General features: G+C 40.5%; 1 protein-coding gene across 1 annotated transcript in view; it reads left to right on the top strand.

The window, feature by feature from the left end:
• Positions 1-308: 308 nt before the first annotated feature.
• The window catches only part of LOC110391077 (contactin-associated protein-like 4), a gene marked incomplete at its 5' end in the record, with an annotated part of 165,060 nt that continues 149,575 nt past the window's right edge, over positions 309-15,793 (top strand). The window contains 3 exons of the mRNA XM_021382803.1: positions 309-514; positions 5,108-5,149; positions 5,805-5,998. Coding sequence (XP_021238478.1) covers positions 309-514; positions 5,108-5,149; positions 5,805-5,998 — 442 coding nt within the window. The remainder of the gene's footprint in view (positions 515-5,107; positions 5,150-5,804; positions 5,999-15,793) is intronic.

Below are 15,793 nucleotides of genomic sequence, written 5' to 3'. Positions count from 1 at the left end.
CGTAATAAACATACCTGCTTTATAACCTAATCTCGGGTTATGGAGTTTGATTCCGCAAGTCAATACAACAGGCCTCCTCACCGTGTAGTCACGTGAATGAGTGGCTTACTGTTTCAGCGTGTTTGAACGGCCTTTGTGGTACGTACACTCAAACTCCCCCGCTACGCCCCAGGTCACACCTCCCTGAGGTTTTTTATAAGGCAAGGGGCGTGGATGCAAGGCCGTTGCCCTGGCAACGCCATGCCATGTCAGCCGCTCTCGCGAGAGCTGCCGGGCCACTCCGTTAGCTTGGGGGTCCCCGTGTAAAGGAATCGATCCAAAAACCCCCCTGTACCTCGCTTCAGTCGCTGCGGTTCTGGCTGGGGACAGCGCCGACCAGCTAACCTTGGCGATCAAGGGCTACTTCCGGGTTTTCACCCGTTTAAATCTCCCGCCGTTGCCCTCGCAACGCCACACCATGTCAGCCGCTCTCGCGAGAGCTGCCGGGCCGCTCCGTTAGCTCGGGGGTCCCCACGTAAAGGAATCGATCCAAAAACCCCCCTGTACCTCGCTTCAGTCACTGCGGTTCTGGCTGGGGACAGCACCGACCAGCTAACCTTGGCGATCAAGCAATTCTCTTAAGCAATTCTCTCTCAGATATTCACAATATTGTGGAATTCAGAATTGAAAAGAAAACAGGAGGAATTTGGAAAAGTTAGAACAAAAATGTGTTTTCTGGCACATAAAAATTAGGAATTTCAATGTGAATACCGGTATATTTGACCAAGTTTCAGGATCTGAAGCAGCTTTGGGAAGACATACATAGTGGGAGACAAGAAGAATTTTTTGAATGTCAAAATTTGAGTTTGCAGAAGATGAATATATTTTTTTCTGGCAGTATGTCTTTTTTACTCATTTCACTCATGGTTTTAAGTGCAACAGGGAAAAGAGAAACAACCCAATTAAGATAAGGAGAAATAACAAATTTACTATAAATGATAAAAGAATGTAAGATGATCATTAGAAAAAGAGCTATAATTAATACATCAAATAAAATGGGAGAGAGGGAAGTTCTAACTGTGCTGCTTGCTGCATTGCCAGAACCCGGAAGTGCTGTTCATCCCTGTCACCCGGAATCAGAGATAATGTAGGGACCACCAATGGAGTGCTGGAACGCACATGAGACTGCTAAGGAGCACACGACCAGGACGTACAGCTCCACAGTGAACTGTGCATCTGCACCCAACAGCCTGAACACATGATGTCTTGGTATGGAATACTCCTAAAAGTAGGACATCCTTACAAAATTTATAAGATCAGAGTAGACAAAGACACAATTATCTCTGTAGTTTACCACTTCCTAAAGCAGTTTGGCTTACAGGGTTACAGATTTCCTTCTAGCCTTTAATCCCTCTCTCAGTTTGCCGAGGTTCAATTTCACAGTTGAATTACTAGAAACCTGAAGTCACTGCGCCTTATAAGAATTAACTTTTCCAAGTACAGAATATTGTAGCAGGAAAACAATTATTGGGAAAAAAACTCTTTATCCCCAGAATGTTTCTGAAGAAATTGAATCTTACATGGAGCTGATTTAGCTTTTGTTATTCTGAGACTTTGACTTCTCATTGAATCCAAAGCAGGCAGTATCTTCATCCATGTTCTAAGAGTTTTCTAATATCAATATAGATCTGTTCTCTGTTTGTGCAACATGCTTGATCTTTTTTTATTGTTGTTGTTACACAGCATTGACATTTATGAAAAAAATTATGTCATCCAGTGATCGCTATTTTTTTTCTAGGATCATCATTTAGTCTATCTTGATTACTTATTATAATACCCTTTTTTCAACTAACTTAAAGGCTTTCTTCATATATTTTTCATCCATTAGTCATTTTTGTAGCATCTATGACTAAACTGCTGTAGTTGGATTAAAGCTTTGCAACTGAAGTCCATTTCAAGTCACAGAGTAGTTTCTTTGTCTCAATCTATACCTCATTTTTAATCCAATTATTGCCTTTCTGTACTGAATTTCGCCTTTCCTATCAGCTGAGGATGATGAGATGGAATGGAAATGAGCTACAAAATATATGATTCAGTTCTGGTACCGGATGTTATCCTATAGATCTCAGCAGCACCAGTTCTTCACTGGAGCAATGCAGGCAGACCCCTTAGCTGAAAAGGAGCAATTCAATGCTGTGGGAGGCACATTGCAGCTGATGAATAAGCATCCAGGCCAAACTGTGTTTTCTTGTAGATACCTTGCTGCTTGTGCTCCATAGCTACTCAGTCAGAATCTTATGTATAACTGGTTAGAGATAAGCTGACAGAGAATTTCTGCATCTTTATTGTAGTTTCCCAAATGACTGTTCCTGACACTGGGAGTCTATGTATCTGTGCCTCCTTCTCTTCTATCCATGGAATGTCAGGCAATATGTTGAGAAATAGGCTACATGGTGGCTTGTCTTGCAAAAACTGGAAAAAATTAAAGGGAAAATTACCTCCCTCATCTGGTAGCAGATAGTGCTGCAGTAGCAGAGATTTGGCTTTTTGTGTTTTTTATTATTATTATTTGTTTCTTGCTTTCTAACTTGCTGCATCACTTCATTCTGAATAATTTAGAGTCTCCAAGTGAAAATGTATTTTGCAGGTTAACTTTAGAAATTACATTCTTAGCACAGTCTGTCTGAGTACTCCTATCAATTATAACACAACCCCTTGCCATCTTGGATAGCACTGCCCCGTAGAGCAATGATATATCTGGAAGTGCTAGTGTATAAAATGAGGATTTTTCATGGAAAGTAAGGTTGAATGATCTTGCATGACGTGTGCCACAGATTTCATTATGCTATGGATATGGACCACTTGATTTGTGGTCATGGTTCCTTATTTAAACTCCAGATCTGGATATTCACAAAGTTTTCTCAAATGTCTGATGATTTCAGACTACTCTGCAAGTCACTGAATAATGAAACAGTATGAATACAGAGATGAGGTAGTGATGGTTGTGACACAACAGCTTAGATGCAGCAAATTAAACCACAAAAGAGATTTAATCACTTCTATTCTTAAAATTTCTGCTTTAAGAAATTTTAAGGAAATTATTCTGTAATAAGGTAGAACATACCAATTATTAGTGAGTATGTAAACATAAAGTAGTTGTGACCATGTAAGTTTAACCAATGGTTTAATTTTGACTTCTCACCATTCTCATAAAAGCAGATGTAAAAAAGTCTATACACTTACATATACTTCAAGTGTGGCTTATTACTATTACATTCATCTCATTTAAACAGAATTCTGATCTTATGTAATTGTTCTTTTCTTTCTTTCTTGATCTCAGAGAGATGCTCGTAGTTCATCTGTTTGATGTCATCAGCTTTATGTTCAGTTAGGGAAGAATGTAATCTTTGTCAAAATGTACAACTCATTAGAAACTGAATTTTGACAGTGTTTTCAGAAACTTCCAATTCTTGCCTATTTCTTCAACTTTCATGTGCAAGCATTGTGATTTTAATTATGTGACATGCATATTCCTTCAGAATTGTTTTCATGCCATCATTTTAAAAGTATTTCAAATCTTTTTTTTTTTTTTTTGAAAGGACATTGGATGGATATAATGGTGATCTTTATGTCACTGATCAGTGTATGTTTTTAGTTTAGTTTGCTAAACAAATATTCCACTAATTATGGTGAAGTGAAAATTCAATTCCCTGTTTGGCCCTGGTTTCCATGACAAACAAATGGATTGTGAAGAAAATATGAAGAAATTGTATAGAAAATACTATTGGTATATCTTGCATCTGATGTCTTCTCTTACTGAGAAAAGAAAAAATAAAAGAAGAAACTACTTGAGACTTAATGTAAAATATCTCAAAATATTGACATGGAATTCAAAATCCTGATTTATTTGAAAAACTTAAAAAAAATTCAAAAAACTCTGAAACAACTTTAAATTTCACCCATAGGTTTAAATCAGTACTCTGTTAAGTTTTAGTTAGTGTACAAATGTGTGGGAAAATTAATGATTACATATATGCATTGTTATGTAATTTTTGTAAACTCTTTTGACTTACTGTCATCAGTAGAATTAACCTCAGTTTTCATGGCTTGTGAACACCTTTATGGTTTCCAACAATTTTAGTATTAAATGACAATGTTTAATCCATAAGTAATTTTTTTTCCTTCCAGATAATGTTGAGAACTTTACTCAAAACCTTGGAATAAAATTAAATCATGTGATGTTTTATTTACTAAATGTGAAGCATTGTAAATTCCACAGGAGCATAAGATTGGATTGCTGTTTTTTTTTTTTTTTTTTTTTTTTCCGAATAATACAGTCTTTATTGATTGTTTGGGAAACTAGATATATTGGTTGCTCTGTGTTGTCTGTATTTTTTCAAGAACATTAGAGGGTGAATTTCTCTATTTTAAATCCAAGTCTGTGAATACAAAATTGATCTTTTCCCATTTGCTGTCACCACATACTCTAATAAAACCCAGAAGGTGCTAATCACGTCTGAGTACTTGACAAAATTTGCAAAAAAAACCAAAAAAAACAAAACAAACCAACAGCAACAACAAAACCACTCTTATTCGTTTTTTCTCTCATTTTGTATTTCACTTGTTTCTGTCCTGCCCTTGGGCTCTTTCATCTGACCTGAGTCAGGAGTTAGTTGCCTGATCATAACTTAAGTTGGAAAGGACCTTGAAGATCATCTAGCTCTAACCCCCCTATCATAGGCAGGGTTGCCAACTACTAGATCTGTATGCCCAGGGCCCAATCCAAAATGGCCTTGAACTACACAGCTTCTTTAGGCAGCCTGTTCTAGTGCCTCACCACTTTCTGAGGAAATAATTTCCTCCTAACTTCTAAACTAATTCCCCCTTCCTTTAGTTTAAAGCTGTTCCCCCTTGTCCCATCACTATCAAATTGTGCAAAAAATTGTTCACCATCTTTTTTATAAGCCCCTTCTATTGAAAGGTTGCAAGAAGATTTTGAAACCTTCTCCAGGCTGAACAAGCTCAACTCCCTCATAGACAAGGTGATCTAGTCCTTTAATCCCCTTCATGTCCCTTCTCGGGACCAGTTCAAGCAGCTCCAAATCTTTCCTGTGATCTGAGTAAATAGTTCAGGCTAAGGAAGACAAGAGACAACTAAGCAGACAAGGTGGTTTTTTGTTTGTTTTTTTGTTTGTTTGTTTGTTTTCTCTACATTTATATTTTTAATTTAGCTATGTGTTTTGGGTTAAACTTAATCTTCACAAGCTGATCTATCTCCTGATTGGAATTTCATGGGTAGACCTTGTACTGACAAATTGTTTTTCATACAAGTTTTCTACTGACTTTAAGAGGCAAATGTAAATTCATAAACTGTACTTTACTTCTTTATACACAGATCTGTAGACCATAATGTCATGGAACAGCATTGTGCAGAGTCATTCAGTTTAGAAGGGACTTTAAGAGTTCATATAGTCCAGAGATAATTAAATTATAGTCTTTAGTTAAATAATAATAAATAAAATAATAATAATTAAAAAATTTGAAGGTTTTCTCTTGAAGAGCTTTGTCTAATTGAATAAGAATTACTTTGTTGACTCATTATAAAAATTAATTTTTAAGTAACAAAAAAGGAGTAAATAAATTCATATTGACTTGTTTATAAATGGTTACATACAGCAAGCACTCTCTGCATCACTTTTTATAAGAGTTGCTAAGTATTATCTGAACAGTTTTGGAGGAACTATATCTTGAATTCATTCTTTTTTCTTTTTGTATTTGGGTTTTGTAAATTAGGAATAAATTCCAGTATTTTTGATTCTTTTTAGGTGCTGGTGGTTGGTCTCCACTTGTGTCCAATAAATATCAATGGCTTCAGATTGATCTTGGTGAAAGAACTGAGATAACTGCTGTTGCTACTCAAGGTGGTTATGGGAGCTCTGACTGGGTAACAAACTATCTTCTAATGTTCAGTGATAGTGGACGAAACTGGAAACAATATCATCAAGAAGAAAGCATCTGGGTATGTTACTTCAATAATGAGAATTAGATTTCTCCAGAAGACTTAACATTATTTGAGATGTGTAGCAAGCAAAGCAATGGAATATAAAGAACTACAATGAAAATTTTAAAATGATTAGATATATGAACAAATCTAGCTTTTGTCAAGATAAGGAGCTCTGAAAAGCAAACTAACTTAGAAAATCTAGCTTTAACATTACTCTGTTATGTGACAGAGGGATGCATTCTAAAGATAAGAGTATTACTGCAAAATCTCTTTTTTCTTGCCATGTAAAAATTATTTTCCCAAAATACTGACCATACTGATTCCATATCAAACTTGCCCATATCAAACTTGCCTTTTCATTGGGAAAAAAAAAAAAAAAAAAAGGATAAAAAGATACGTGGAAAGAACCATTTCATGTAGGCTTAATTTTTGTTCCTCTAATTCCAAGTCTTGATTCTGATCTCGATCTGATATTTTATGCATTTTTCACCTATTAGCTTTGTCGTTAATAAGTGTGACTATGCCCATCACCTCCCATTAATGTCAAGTTTAATGGGAGTAGAAGATTCTCAGTAACAGATAGACAATATCCAAAACAGAAGTAGAACATTAAATTATATCTTTAGACCGTGGTTATATCTTTCCTTGAACCTCAGTGTCTACCGGACTGGATTAGAGGAATAATATTAGTTTCTTTGTACTGCGATTTTATCCTGTCATTCTTCTGTTCTTCTATCCATACAAAGAGCTGATTCGTTTTTGAAATTTTACTGGACTTTAGGCTTCAGCTGTTTTTTGCTACAGTTAAACATTATGTTAAAATGTATTTCATTTTATACATTTGAATTTTGACTTTCAGTTCTAGATGTTCTTGTTACTTTTATTGCCAAACCCCATCTATGGTATAATGAGATTATGCAGTGGTTTACTTGTTGCATAATTATACTTCAGTTTGGATTTGCTTTATACTTCTGTTTCAGATGTGCTTTCATAACAAGGACAAATAAATGAGTTTCTAATCTGTATGCCTGTGAGGAGTTAGAAAAGAAAAAGAATCTTCCAAATTAAAAGGACATACACTACTACAATATTGTCTTTACCTATCTTCAGACAGATTGATCAAAGAAATCTGGGAGCTGTTTGATCTCTTCAGTGAAGGCATTTTTGAAATAACATATTTTTACTGTGAACAGTGACACGGTCATTATGTCTTAAATGTTGCCATCAGCGAAACAGCAAACAGAAGTTCCTTAAATTGCTAAATGCTGTTGCAGACATTGCAGGAGAGGAAAAGTAGGCCATTCCATTCTTTCAAATTTAATAAAAATGTTATTACCTTAATGACTGCAGTGCAGATTGGAGTTATGGCTTACGGGCAGTGATGCATAATTCAAAGACATAAACCATCAATTTCAGGGTTTCTCTATTAATCTTTTTACTGCATCTTTATTTAGGAATTCTGCTCCTAGAGAAATGTATTTCCTCCAGTCTAAATGAATGTGTGGAACTGATCTTTGAATGAAACTTTTAAATCTTTATTTGTTTTACATTTTTTTCTCTGATTGTTGTGTGCTTATGTTAACTCTTCTTCTAAGAAGTGCCCAAACTAATTTCAGGCAAGAACATCCCACATTTTATAGCTATTGCATATACCAATTTCTGTCTTCTTCTTAATTAAGTCATTGCCTTATTGCAAGATTGCTTACCAGAGGAAATAATTTCCCTTGACTGCTACTGTGCTTTGGAAAAACTTATATATAATATGTATATGTATGCATATGTATACATTATTACACTTGCATATACATACATAAACATCCCAGATGTGTTTACAGACTGGGAGAAGAACTCCTTAAGAGTTGCTCTGCTTTGAAGGACTTAAGGGTCCTGGTAGATGAAAAGTTTAACATGAGCCAGCAATAACTTGCAACAGCATCCTGGTTTGCATTAGAAGAGAAGTGACCAGCCGAACAAGGGATGTGACTGTCCCTCCTCTACTCTGCTCACCTGAGACCCTATCTAACATAATGCATCCAGGTCTGGGGCCCAGCACAGGAAAGATGTTGAGATCTTGGGGAGGGTCCAGAGAAGGACCATTAAGATGGTCAGAAGGCAGGAGTACCTCTACTGTGAAGACAGGCTGAAGGAGCTGGGCTTGTTCAGTTTGGAGCAAAGATGGTTGCAAGGAGACCTCATTATAGCCTTCCAGCTTTTAAAGGGAGATTATAAGCAGAAGAGAAGTCAGCTTTTTGTGAGGGTATATAGTGATAGTATAGGGCAGTGAATGGTTTAAAACTAAAGGAGGGAAGATTTAAATCAGATGTCAGGGGGAAGTTTTTCTCTGAGATGGTGGTGAGGTGCTGGAACAAGTTGCCCAGAGAGGTTGTGGACGTCTCATCCCTGGAGGTATTCAAAGCAATGTTGAATGGGGCCCTGGCCAATTTGATCTACTACTTGTACTAGTGTTTGGCAATCCTGCCTGAGGCAGGGGATTTAAACTTGAGGATCCTTGTGGTCCCTTCCAACCCAAACCATTCTAAGATTCTATGATTCTGTGAGAGAGCTCTGTAATGCTAATAATACTCTAGAGTACTTCACTGCATATAAATATTCGTATTTTGCACTCACTCTTTCTACAGCAGAGTAGATATTTTCTCTATCATTTTACAGCTGCTTTTATCCTTTCCTGAATTTAGTTTTGAATTTCCTTTGTCACCTTTTGACTTACTTTAATTTATGGTTCGGAAGCTCCTGCTATTAGTGTACCTTGTTGAACAATTCTTCAGATGTGGCATGTAACTTTAATGACACTTACGGATAGAAGTGATGTGGTGTCTTTGTTAATCCCAAACTTATTCTGCCTCATGGTTATTCCATACCTCTTTCTTATAATTTTTTTTTTTTCCACTCACTTTAAGATTATTGTAACTGAGACACAAAGAGGACTACCTAACTAGATCACATTCAAATGCTTGTCTAAACTGTGTGGTCAGTAATAAGAATAAATCAGTGTCTTTGTTAGCTTGAGCTGTATCACGCAGCCACATTTTTTTTTCCTCCCACTGCCTACAAAATGATTTATTGTCAGTTTGTTCTCAGTTCAAATGCAAATACTCTGAAACTGAGTGCGATGAACCTCTCTCACCTCTTTGACTGCTGAATGGGGTTAGTCTTCACTTCTCTACATGATAGAAACTGATTTAAAAGGAGTTATAGCAACCTTGTTCTTTATCCATGCAACATATATTGGTCTTAGCCTTCTCATTGAGAGTTTACTGATGACATAAGGGTGTGCCTTGCTTGTTATCTTACATCAGTAAGTTTATCTTTAATATAGATTTCATTTAGCCATTAGAATCTTTTAAACACTAAAGATACTTCTGAAAAACTGTTTCCATTACAGTTACTAGGTCTCTTCTCATAGAAGAACTGTTTCCTTAGTTTGTGATAACACCTATTTTGAAAGGTAAATCTTATAATATTTTGAATGAGAAGTGAAGTACGTTTTTGTCTGTGTATATTAGTCGGCATATATTTTAAGGTATATTTTCCATTTCATTTAACTTAGCTGAAGAGAAAATTTGAAGTTTTATGTATACCTATATATATGCCAGCATTTACTCAATCTTCTGAGTTGATATGGAAGTAATTTATTTCTAACATTTACGATTTTGATGATATGTAATAAAGTTTTAGAAATAGTGAATTATATGATGTGCATGTATTGCTGCACATATTCCCAGCTTCCTCTGTAAAGGATTTGGTAAATTAGAAATTTCCCATGCTGTAAAATGAAACACTGTTATTGTAAATTACAAACTAAGGACCACCTTAGAAGATATGATCATCCTTGCCGAAAATTCAGAGCCACTGTTCTTGATCCTAATATGCTTCAGTCTTTCTGATGACTGGAGTGGCATTGGCTATCCTCCGGTATTCAGGCACCTCTCCCATTTGCCAGGATCTTTCAGAGATAATAGAGAACAATTCAGCAATCTCTTCTTCCAGTTCTCTCAGCACACATGGGTGCATCCTGTCAGGGCCCTTGAATATGCATGCATTGATTTTGGCTAGATATTGTCTGACCAGACCCTCCTTGACCAAGGGAAAGTCTTCCTTTCCCCAGACTTTCTCTCTTACTTGAAGGGTCTGGGATTCCTGAGGGTAAGTCTTAGCCCTAAAGATTGATGCAAATAAAACATTCAGAATCTCTGCCTTCTCAGCATCTCCTGTTACCAAGGAACTCACCTCATTTTGTAGGGGACCCACATTCTCCCTAGTCTTCCTTTTACTGTTGACATGCTTAAAAAAAACCTTTTGTGTTGGCCTTTATCTCTTTTGCAAGGTTTAATTCCAAGAGGGCCTTCGCCTTCCTAGTTGCATCCCTACAGGCCTTGACAATATTCCTATATTCTTCCCAAGTGAACAAGCTCATTTTCCACATTTCATGGACCTTCTTCTTTCCATTTAGTTTATACATGAGTTTCTTACTCATCCGTGCAGGCCCCATGCCCCCTTTCCCTGATTTGTTAGTCTTAAGGATGCACCAATCTTGAGCTCTTCAGTTTGACCAGCGGGTCCCAGTTCAGCCATGCTGGCCTCTTGCCTTCCTGTCCTGACTTCCTGCACATGGGGATGGAGAGCTCTTCCTTAAAGATCACAGAATCATAGAATCACCAGGAATGGAAAAGATCTCTAAGATCATCCAGGTCAACCATACACCTATCAACAATATTTCCCACTAGACCATCTCCCTCAGTACAACATCTAAACATTTCTTGAACACCTCCAGAGATGGTGACTTCACCACCTTCCAGGGCAGCCCATTCCAGTGCCTGACCACTCTCAGGGAGAAGAAATATTACCTAAAATCCAACCTGAATCTCCCCTGGTGCTAATGGAGGTCATTCCCTCTAGTCCTACAGCTAGTTATGTGGCAGATGAGGCTGACCCTCCCACCTTACTACAGCTTCCCTTCAGATAGCTCTAGAGAGCAGTAAGGTCATCCCTGAGCCTCCGCCAGACTGAGGAATAATCCCAGCTCCCTCAGGTGCTCCTCATAAAGCTTGTGCTCCAGACTCCTCACCAGCTTCACTACCCTTCTCTGAACGCACTCAGAGCCTCAATAATAGATCTAGATCTATAATAGATCTACCAGCTCTGCTTTGCACCTTTGCCCATGAAAACAGTTTCCCAGGGTGTTTTGTCGATTAACTCCCTGAAGAGATGGAATTTAGCTTTCCTAAAATTTAGGAATCTAATTCTCCTCTTTGTCTGTCTCATATTTTTCAGGAATATGAACTCCACCATAACATGTTCACTACAGCCCAGGTGGCCTCCAATCCTGATGTGATCAGTTAAATTGCATTGGTGAGCAACAGGTCCAGCACAGCATCCCTCTGATGGGGCCATCTATTACTTGACTCAGAAAGTTACACTCAATGCATTTCAGGAGCCTCCTGGATTGACTTCAGCTTGCCATGCTACTTTTCTCGCAGATATCTGGGTGGTTGAAGTCTGCCAGCAGGACAAGCACTTGCGATCACAATGTGTCCTGTGGCTGGAGGTAGAAGGCTTCAATGACATGCTCCGCTTGAAAATGTGGCCTGTTGCAGACACCAATCACAAGGCTCCTTTTTCTGCCTCTGTCACCCATAGGCTCTCAGCTTGCTCAAGTCTGTTTTTGAGGGACAGCTCTTCACGTTCTATTCCTTTCCTGATGTAGACAATACCACTCCTGTAGCGATTGGAAAGACAAACATGATGGAAAAAGTGTTACAAAAGATATGGAAGGATGAGCAAAATAGCAAGGTGCTACAAGGGAAGGGAAGTAGATCACTCACCCACATCAGCAGATTCTGGGTTTACAGGGAAAAGCTTGCACCAAAGAGGAATCTCCAGAAAGAAATCCTTCCTCAGGGGCAGTCAGCCCTTAAATGAGGCCTAAGACCAGCCTTCTGGTCACACAGGTGAATTGCCTTCACCTGTGCTCCCAGGACTGACTGGGTCTTTCCTCCAGGTGCTCAATCAGTGGTTCAGGCTGTGACTCAGCAGTTCCCATACACTCCACCCCTTCACAGCAGGAACCAATGATTGAGTCAGCTGGAGGGTGAGCCTTCCCTAATACAGGGATCCAACACACCTCAAGGCTTATACAATTGCCTGTCATGATGCAGGTCGACACAATGTAAGACAATTGATGACTTGTTCGTGGTTGAGGTTCATGTTGTCTCATGGGCCAGTGCTCGATGATGTTACTGGACGCATGCAGTTGTTTGGTGCAGGTCCATCTCATGTTCCACCAGTCCCACATAGGCCATCACCGGGTGTCGTGCTTGATCTCACAGTGACACTGGAACACTTCAATGACACTTCACTCCTTCCAGTGATCCTAAAGATTCAAAAGACTCATGGGGAGTAGTACAGGTGTTTCAATGGTACCAAGAGGAGGAGGTCTGCTTTCCACAGCAAGATACAGGCTGTATTCCTGTCCTGGGTCACCACTTCAGCTTGCACTGGGGCATGTCCTGGCCATATGTACCACGCCCTTTGGCAAGATATCTGTGGCTGCATAACTACATCAGGTACCAAAGCAGGGGGTCCTGATCTCCATAGGGACATGATGAGGGTCCCCTTAGCAGTGAAGACCGGAGCATTGACCACAATGTCAGTAGGCCATGTACCAATCACCAAAGGGACTACCGGGCCTCCCACCTCCAATAATCTCCCCCAAGGCGCAAGTAGGCCACACCACCTTGGTCCTACTTGAACTTTCCAAGGCCATTCTATTCTATGGGTACTGGGTTCTAGATTCTCAGTGTTATTTTCATTACCAATTTGAAGGTTATTTTCATTACCAATTCGGGGTCTCACCCGACTGTCAGTGCCCATAATTTGGATCCTAAGAGGGGAGGCCCATGTTGTCTGCAGCATCTTCAGGGCACTGGGTCTGCCATCTCTAGCCCTTTAATTCAGGTCCTGCAGGGTTTCATAGAGTCTCTTTGTCCACTGCTGCAGGGACTGAGAGTCTGTCTTCAAAGCAGCTTTCAGGATGCCATTATAACGTTCAATGAGGCCTGCTCCCGTTGGATTATATGGCAGATGAAATCACCATTCAATGTTGTTCTCCTCTGCCCAGTGCTGTGTCATCATGCCTATGAAATTCATACCCTGGTCACTCTCAATGACCTGTGGAGTCCCATATACCACCATTAATTTGGTTAAAGCCTTGATGGTGTAGGCCTGGTTTGCTTTTGGTACCGGATAGGCCTGCATCAGTCTACTTGCTGTGTCAACAGAAGTTAATGCATATCTGGCCCTCTCAGATCGCGGGAGAGGGCCATATAATCAACTTGCCACCTTTGGAGAGGATTATGCCCTCTGGCAAGGTGGGCAGTCATCTCTGGCAAGGCTTTTGGTCTCATTTTTGAGCAAGCTTCGCAATTATGACATGCCTGGACGCTATCTGGCATTGTTATGGGCAGTCCCCATGCTTTTCCTGCTGCCCATGTTGTCTTCTGTCCAGCATGTTGCAGCTTCTGGTGTAGCCAGTGAGCAGTGTTCTCAGAAGGAGAGTTCTCAATCCACCTACTCGAGCTAGCGTGTCAGCCTCGTCATTTCCTGGTGACTGCAAGGGGTGATGTCCAGAAACGTGCTAGACACATATGGTTCTATGTTTAACCACATTCCATATGTCTAACCATACCTCCTTGCCCCAGATTGGTCGGGCATGGATGATCCAGTCTTGGGTGGCCCACTGTGCGATCTAAAGAGTGAGCCCCTGATACACAGCCCAACTATCTGTGCAGATGCTCAGTGCACTATCACCAGGTTCCTTGGTGATAACCATCCACACGACTCTCAGCTCTGTCCATTGGCTACTTTGACCATCCCTCTCTTCAAAGCAGATTGTGTCAGTAGAGGGGTGGTATGCCACTGCTCCCCACTTACTCGGGTTACCTTTCCTGGACACATCCATATACCAGGCATCTTCAGGAATGGGTATTTCCCCTCCTGAATGGGACTCTTCTCTGATGGAGCAACCATCGTTTCTTTCGGCGCATCGCTGTGATACGTCACTGGGCCTAAGATCTTTTGAAGTTCTTCTTTCAGTGGTGATGAAGACAAACTACTCTGGCTGAGATAGGCAACCCATCGTGCCACTGTCTGTGCTTGGGCCACCCCAGTCTCAGGAAGATGGGTCCGATCTTTCACCCACCCCTGAATTGGCAAGGTGGTCTTAACTGTGACCTCAGATGTTTGGGTTATTGGCTCTATGGCCCATAATGCAGAGTAGGTAGCCAATAACTGTTTTTCAGTCATACTGTATCTTTCTTCTGCTCCATGCCAGGCCTGAGACCAGAACCCAGTCAGAGTCCAAACAGAATTCTGGCGTTGCCACAGGCCCCAGCCAAAGCCATCCTGAGTGACGTGAACATCCAATTTGGCTGGGAGGGTAGGATCAAATATATCCAGTGCCTGGGCTTGTTTAACAGTTGGAAAGCCTTGTATTCCGTTCTCCCCCAGTCTCACAGTTGCCCCTTTTTTGTAAGTTTATATAATGGTGTCAGCAGCTGCACTAAATAAGGTATAAAGGAACGCCAATATCCCCAATATACTCAAGAACTCCTGCAGCTGTTTTGGTGTTGTAGGGACTGGGAATGCTTGAACCTTATCTATGACAGCACTGGGAAGTACTTTGGTCTTTCCTGACCAAACTACCCCCAGGAATTTGAGAGACAGGCCCAAACCCAACACCTTCTGAGGGTTTATAGCCCATCCTTTTTCCTGCAGATAGGTATTTAATGAATCTGCCGCCTGACCTACTGCCTCCAGTGAGTCAGATGTCAACATGAGATGATCAGTATAGTGATACAAGCTAACAGTATTAGGTTTTTCCTAATTTGCTGGGTCACGCACCACTAGGTTATGGGAGTATGCTGGCGAATGTACATACCCCTGTGGAAGGACCTGGAAGGTCCACTGCCTGCCTCCCCATGTAAATGCAAACTGGTCTTGCGATTCTTCAGCAACTGGAATACTGAAGAACGCATTCGCCAGCTCTAGGACACAATGGTAGGTTTTTATTTCCCTACTCAGCGTGTCCATTGGGGAGGCAATATCGGGAATGGCTGTGTGAACAGGCAGTGGTGTGACCTTATTTAATTCTCTATGATCTACTGTCATTCTCCATCTGCCATCTGACTTCCTCACTGGCCATATGGGGGAATTATATGGGCTATGTGCAGGTCTTATGATCCCAGCTTTTTCTAACTCCTGCCCAGTCCTTGATACTTCATCCTGCCCCCCCAGGAGTCTATACTGCCACACATTAGTAATCCAGCGCGGTTCCAGCAGGCGAATAGGCTCATGCTTCACATGGCCTCTCAATATCGCCTGCACTGCCTGGATACTGATACAGCTCTGTTGGAGTCTGAACTCTCCTACGGTTGTCTGGAGAGCCAGACCCCATAAAATGTCTGTGCCCAAGATGTACTCTGGGACTGGGGCAATAGACACCTTATACTCCCGGGGTGGGAGACGCCCAACCCCCAGTTTCAACCACATCTGGGTAATTGGAATGGTCTGTCCCCCAAAGCCACCGATCATCGCTCTATCTCCATTAAACTTAGACTAATCTCCATAAATAATTGATGTTTCCGTGCCTGTGTCAACCAACGCCATAACCCTTTGTATGTTCTTTCAGGGCCAAAAAGTGGTCAGCTCAACACAGGGCCTCTGCTCCCGTCTGGAGGCCCTAGTTACAGGGGGACTAATATCCCCTATCAATCCATGAATTGGGCGAGTGCC

This window comes from Numida meleagris, unplaced genomic scaffold (assembly GCF_002078875.1).
Source record: "Numida meleagris isolate 19003 breed g44 Domestic line unplaced genomic scaffold, NumMel1.0 unplaced_Scaffold292, whole genome shotgun sequence".
Lineage (NCBI taxonomy): Eukaryota > Metazoa > Chordata > Aves > Galliformes > Numididae > Numida > Numida meleagris.
Note: the sequence above shows the minus strand (reverse complement) of the source record. Positions and strands in the feature narration are given on the sequence as shown.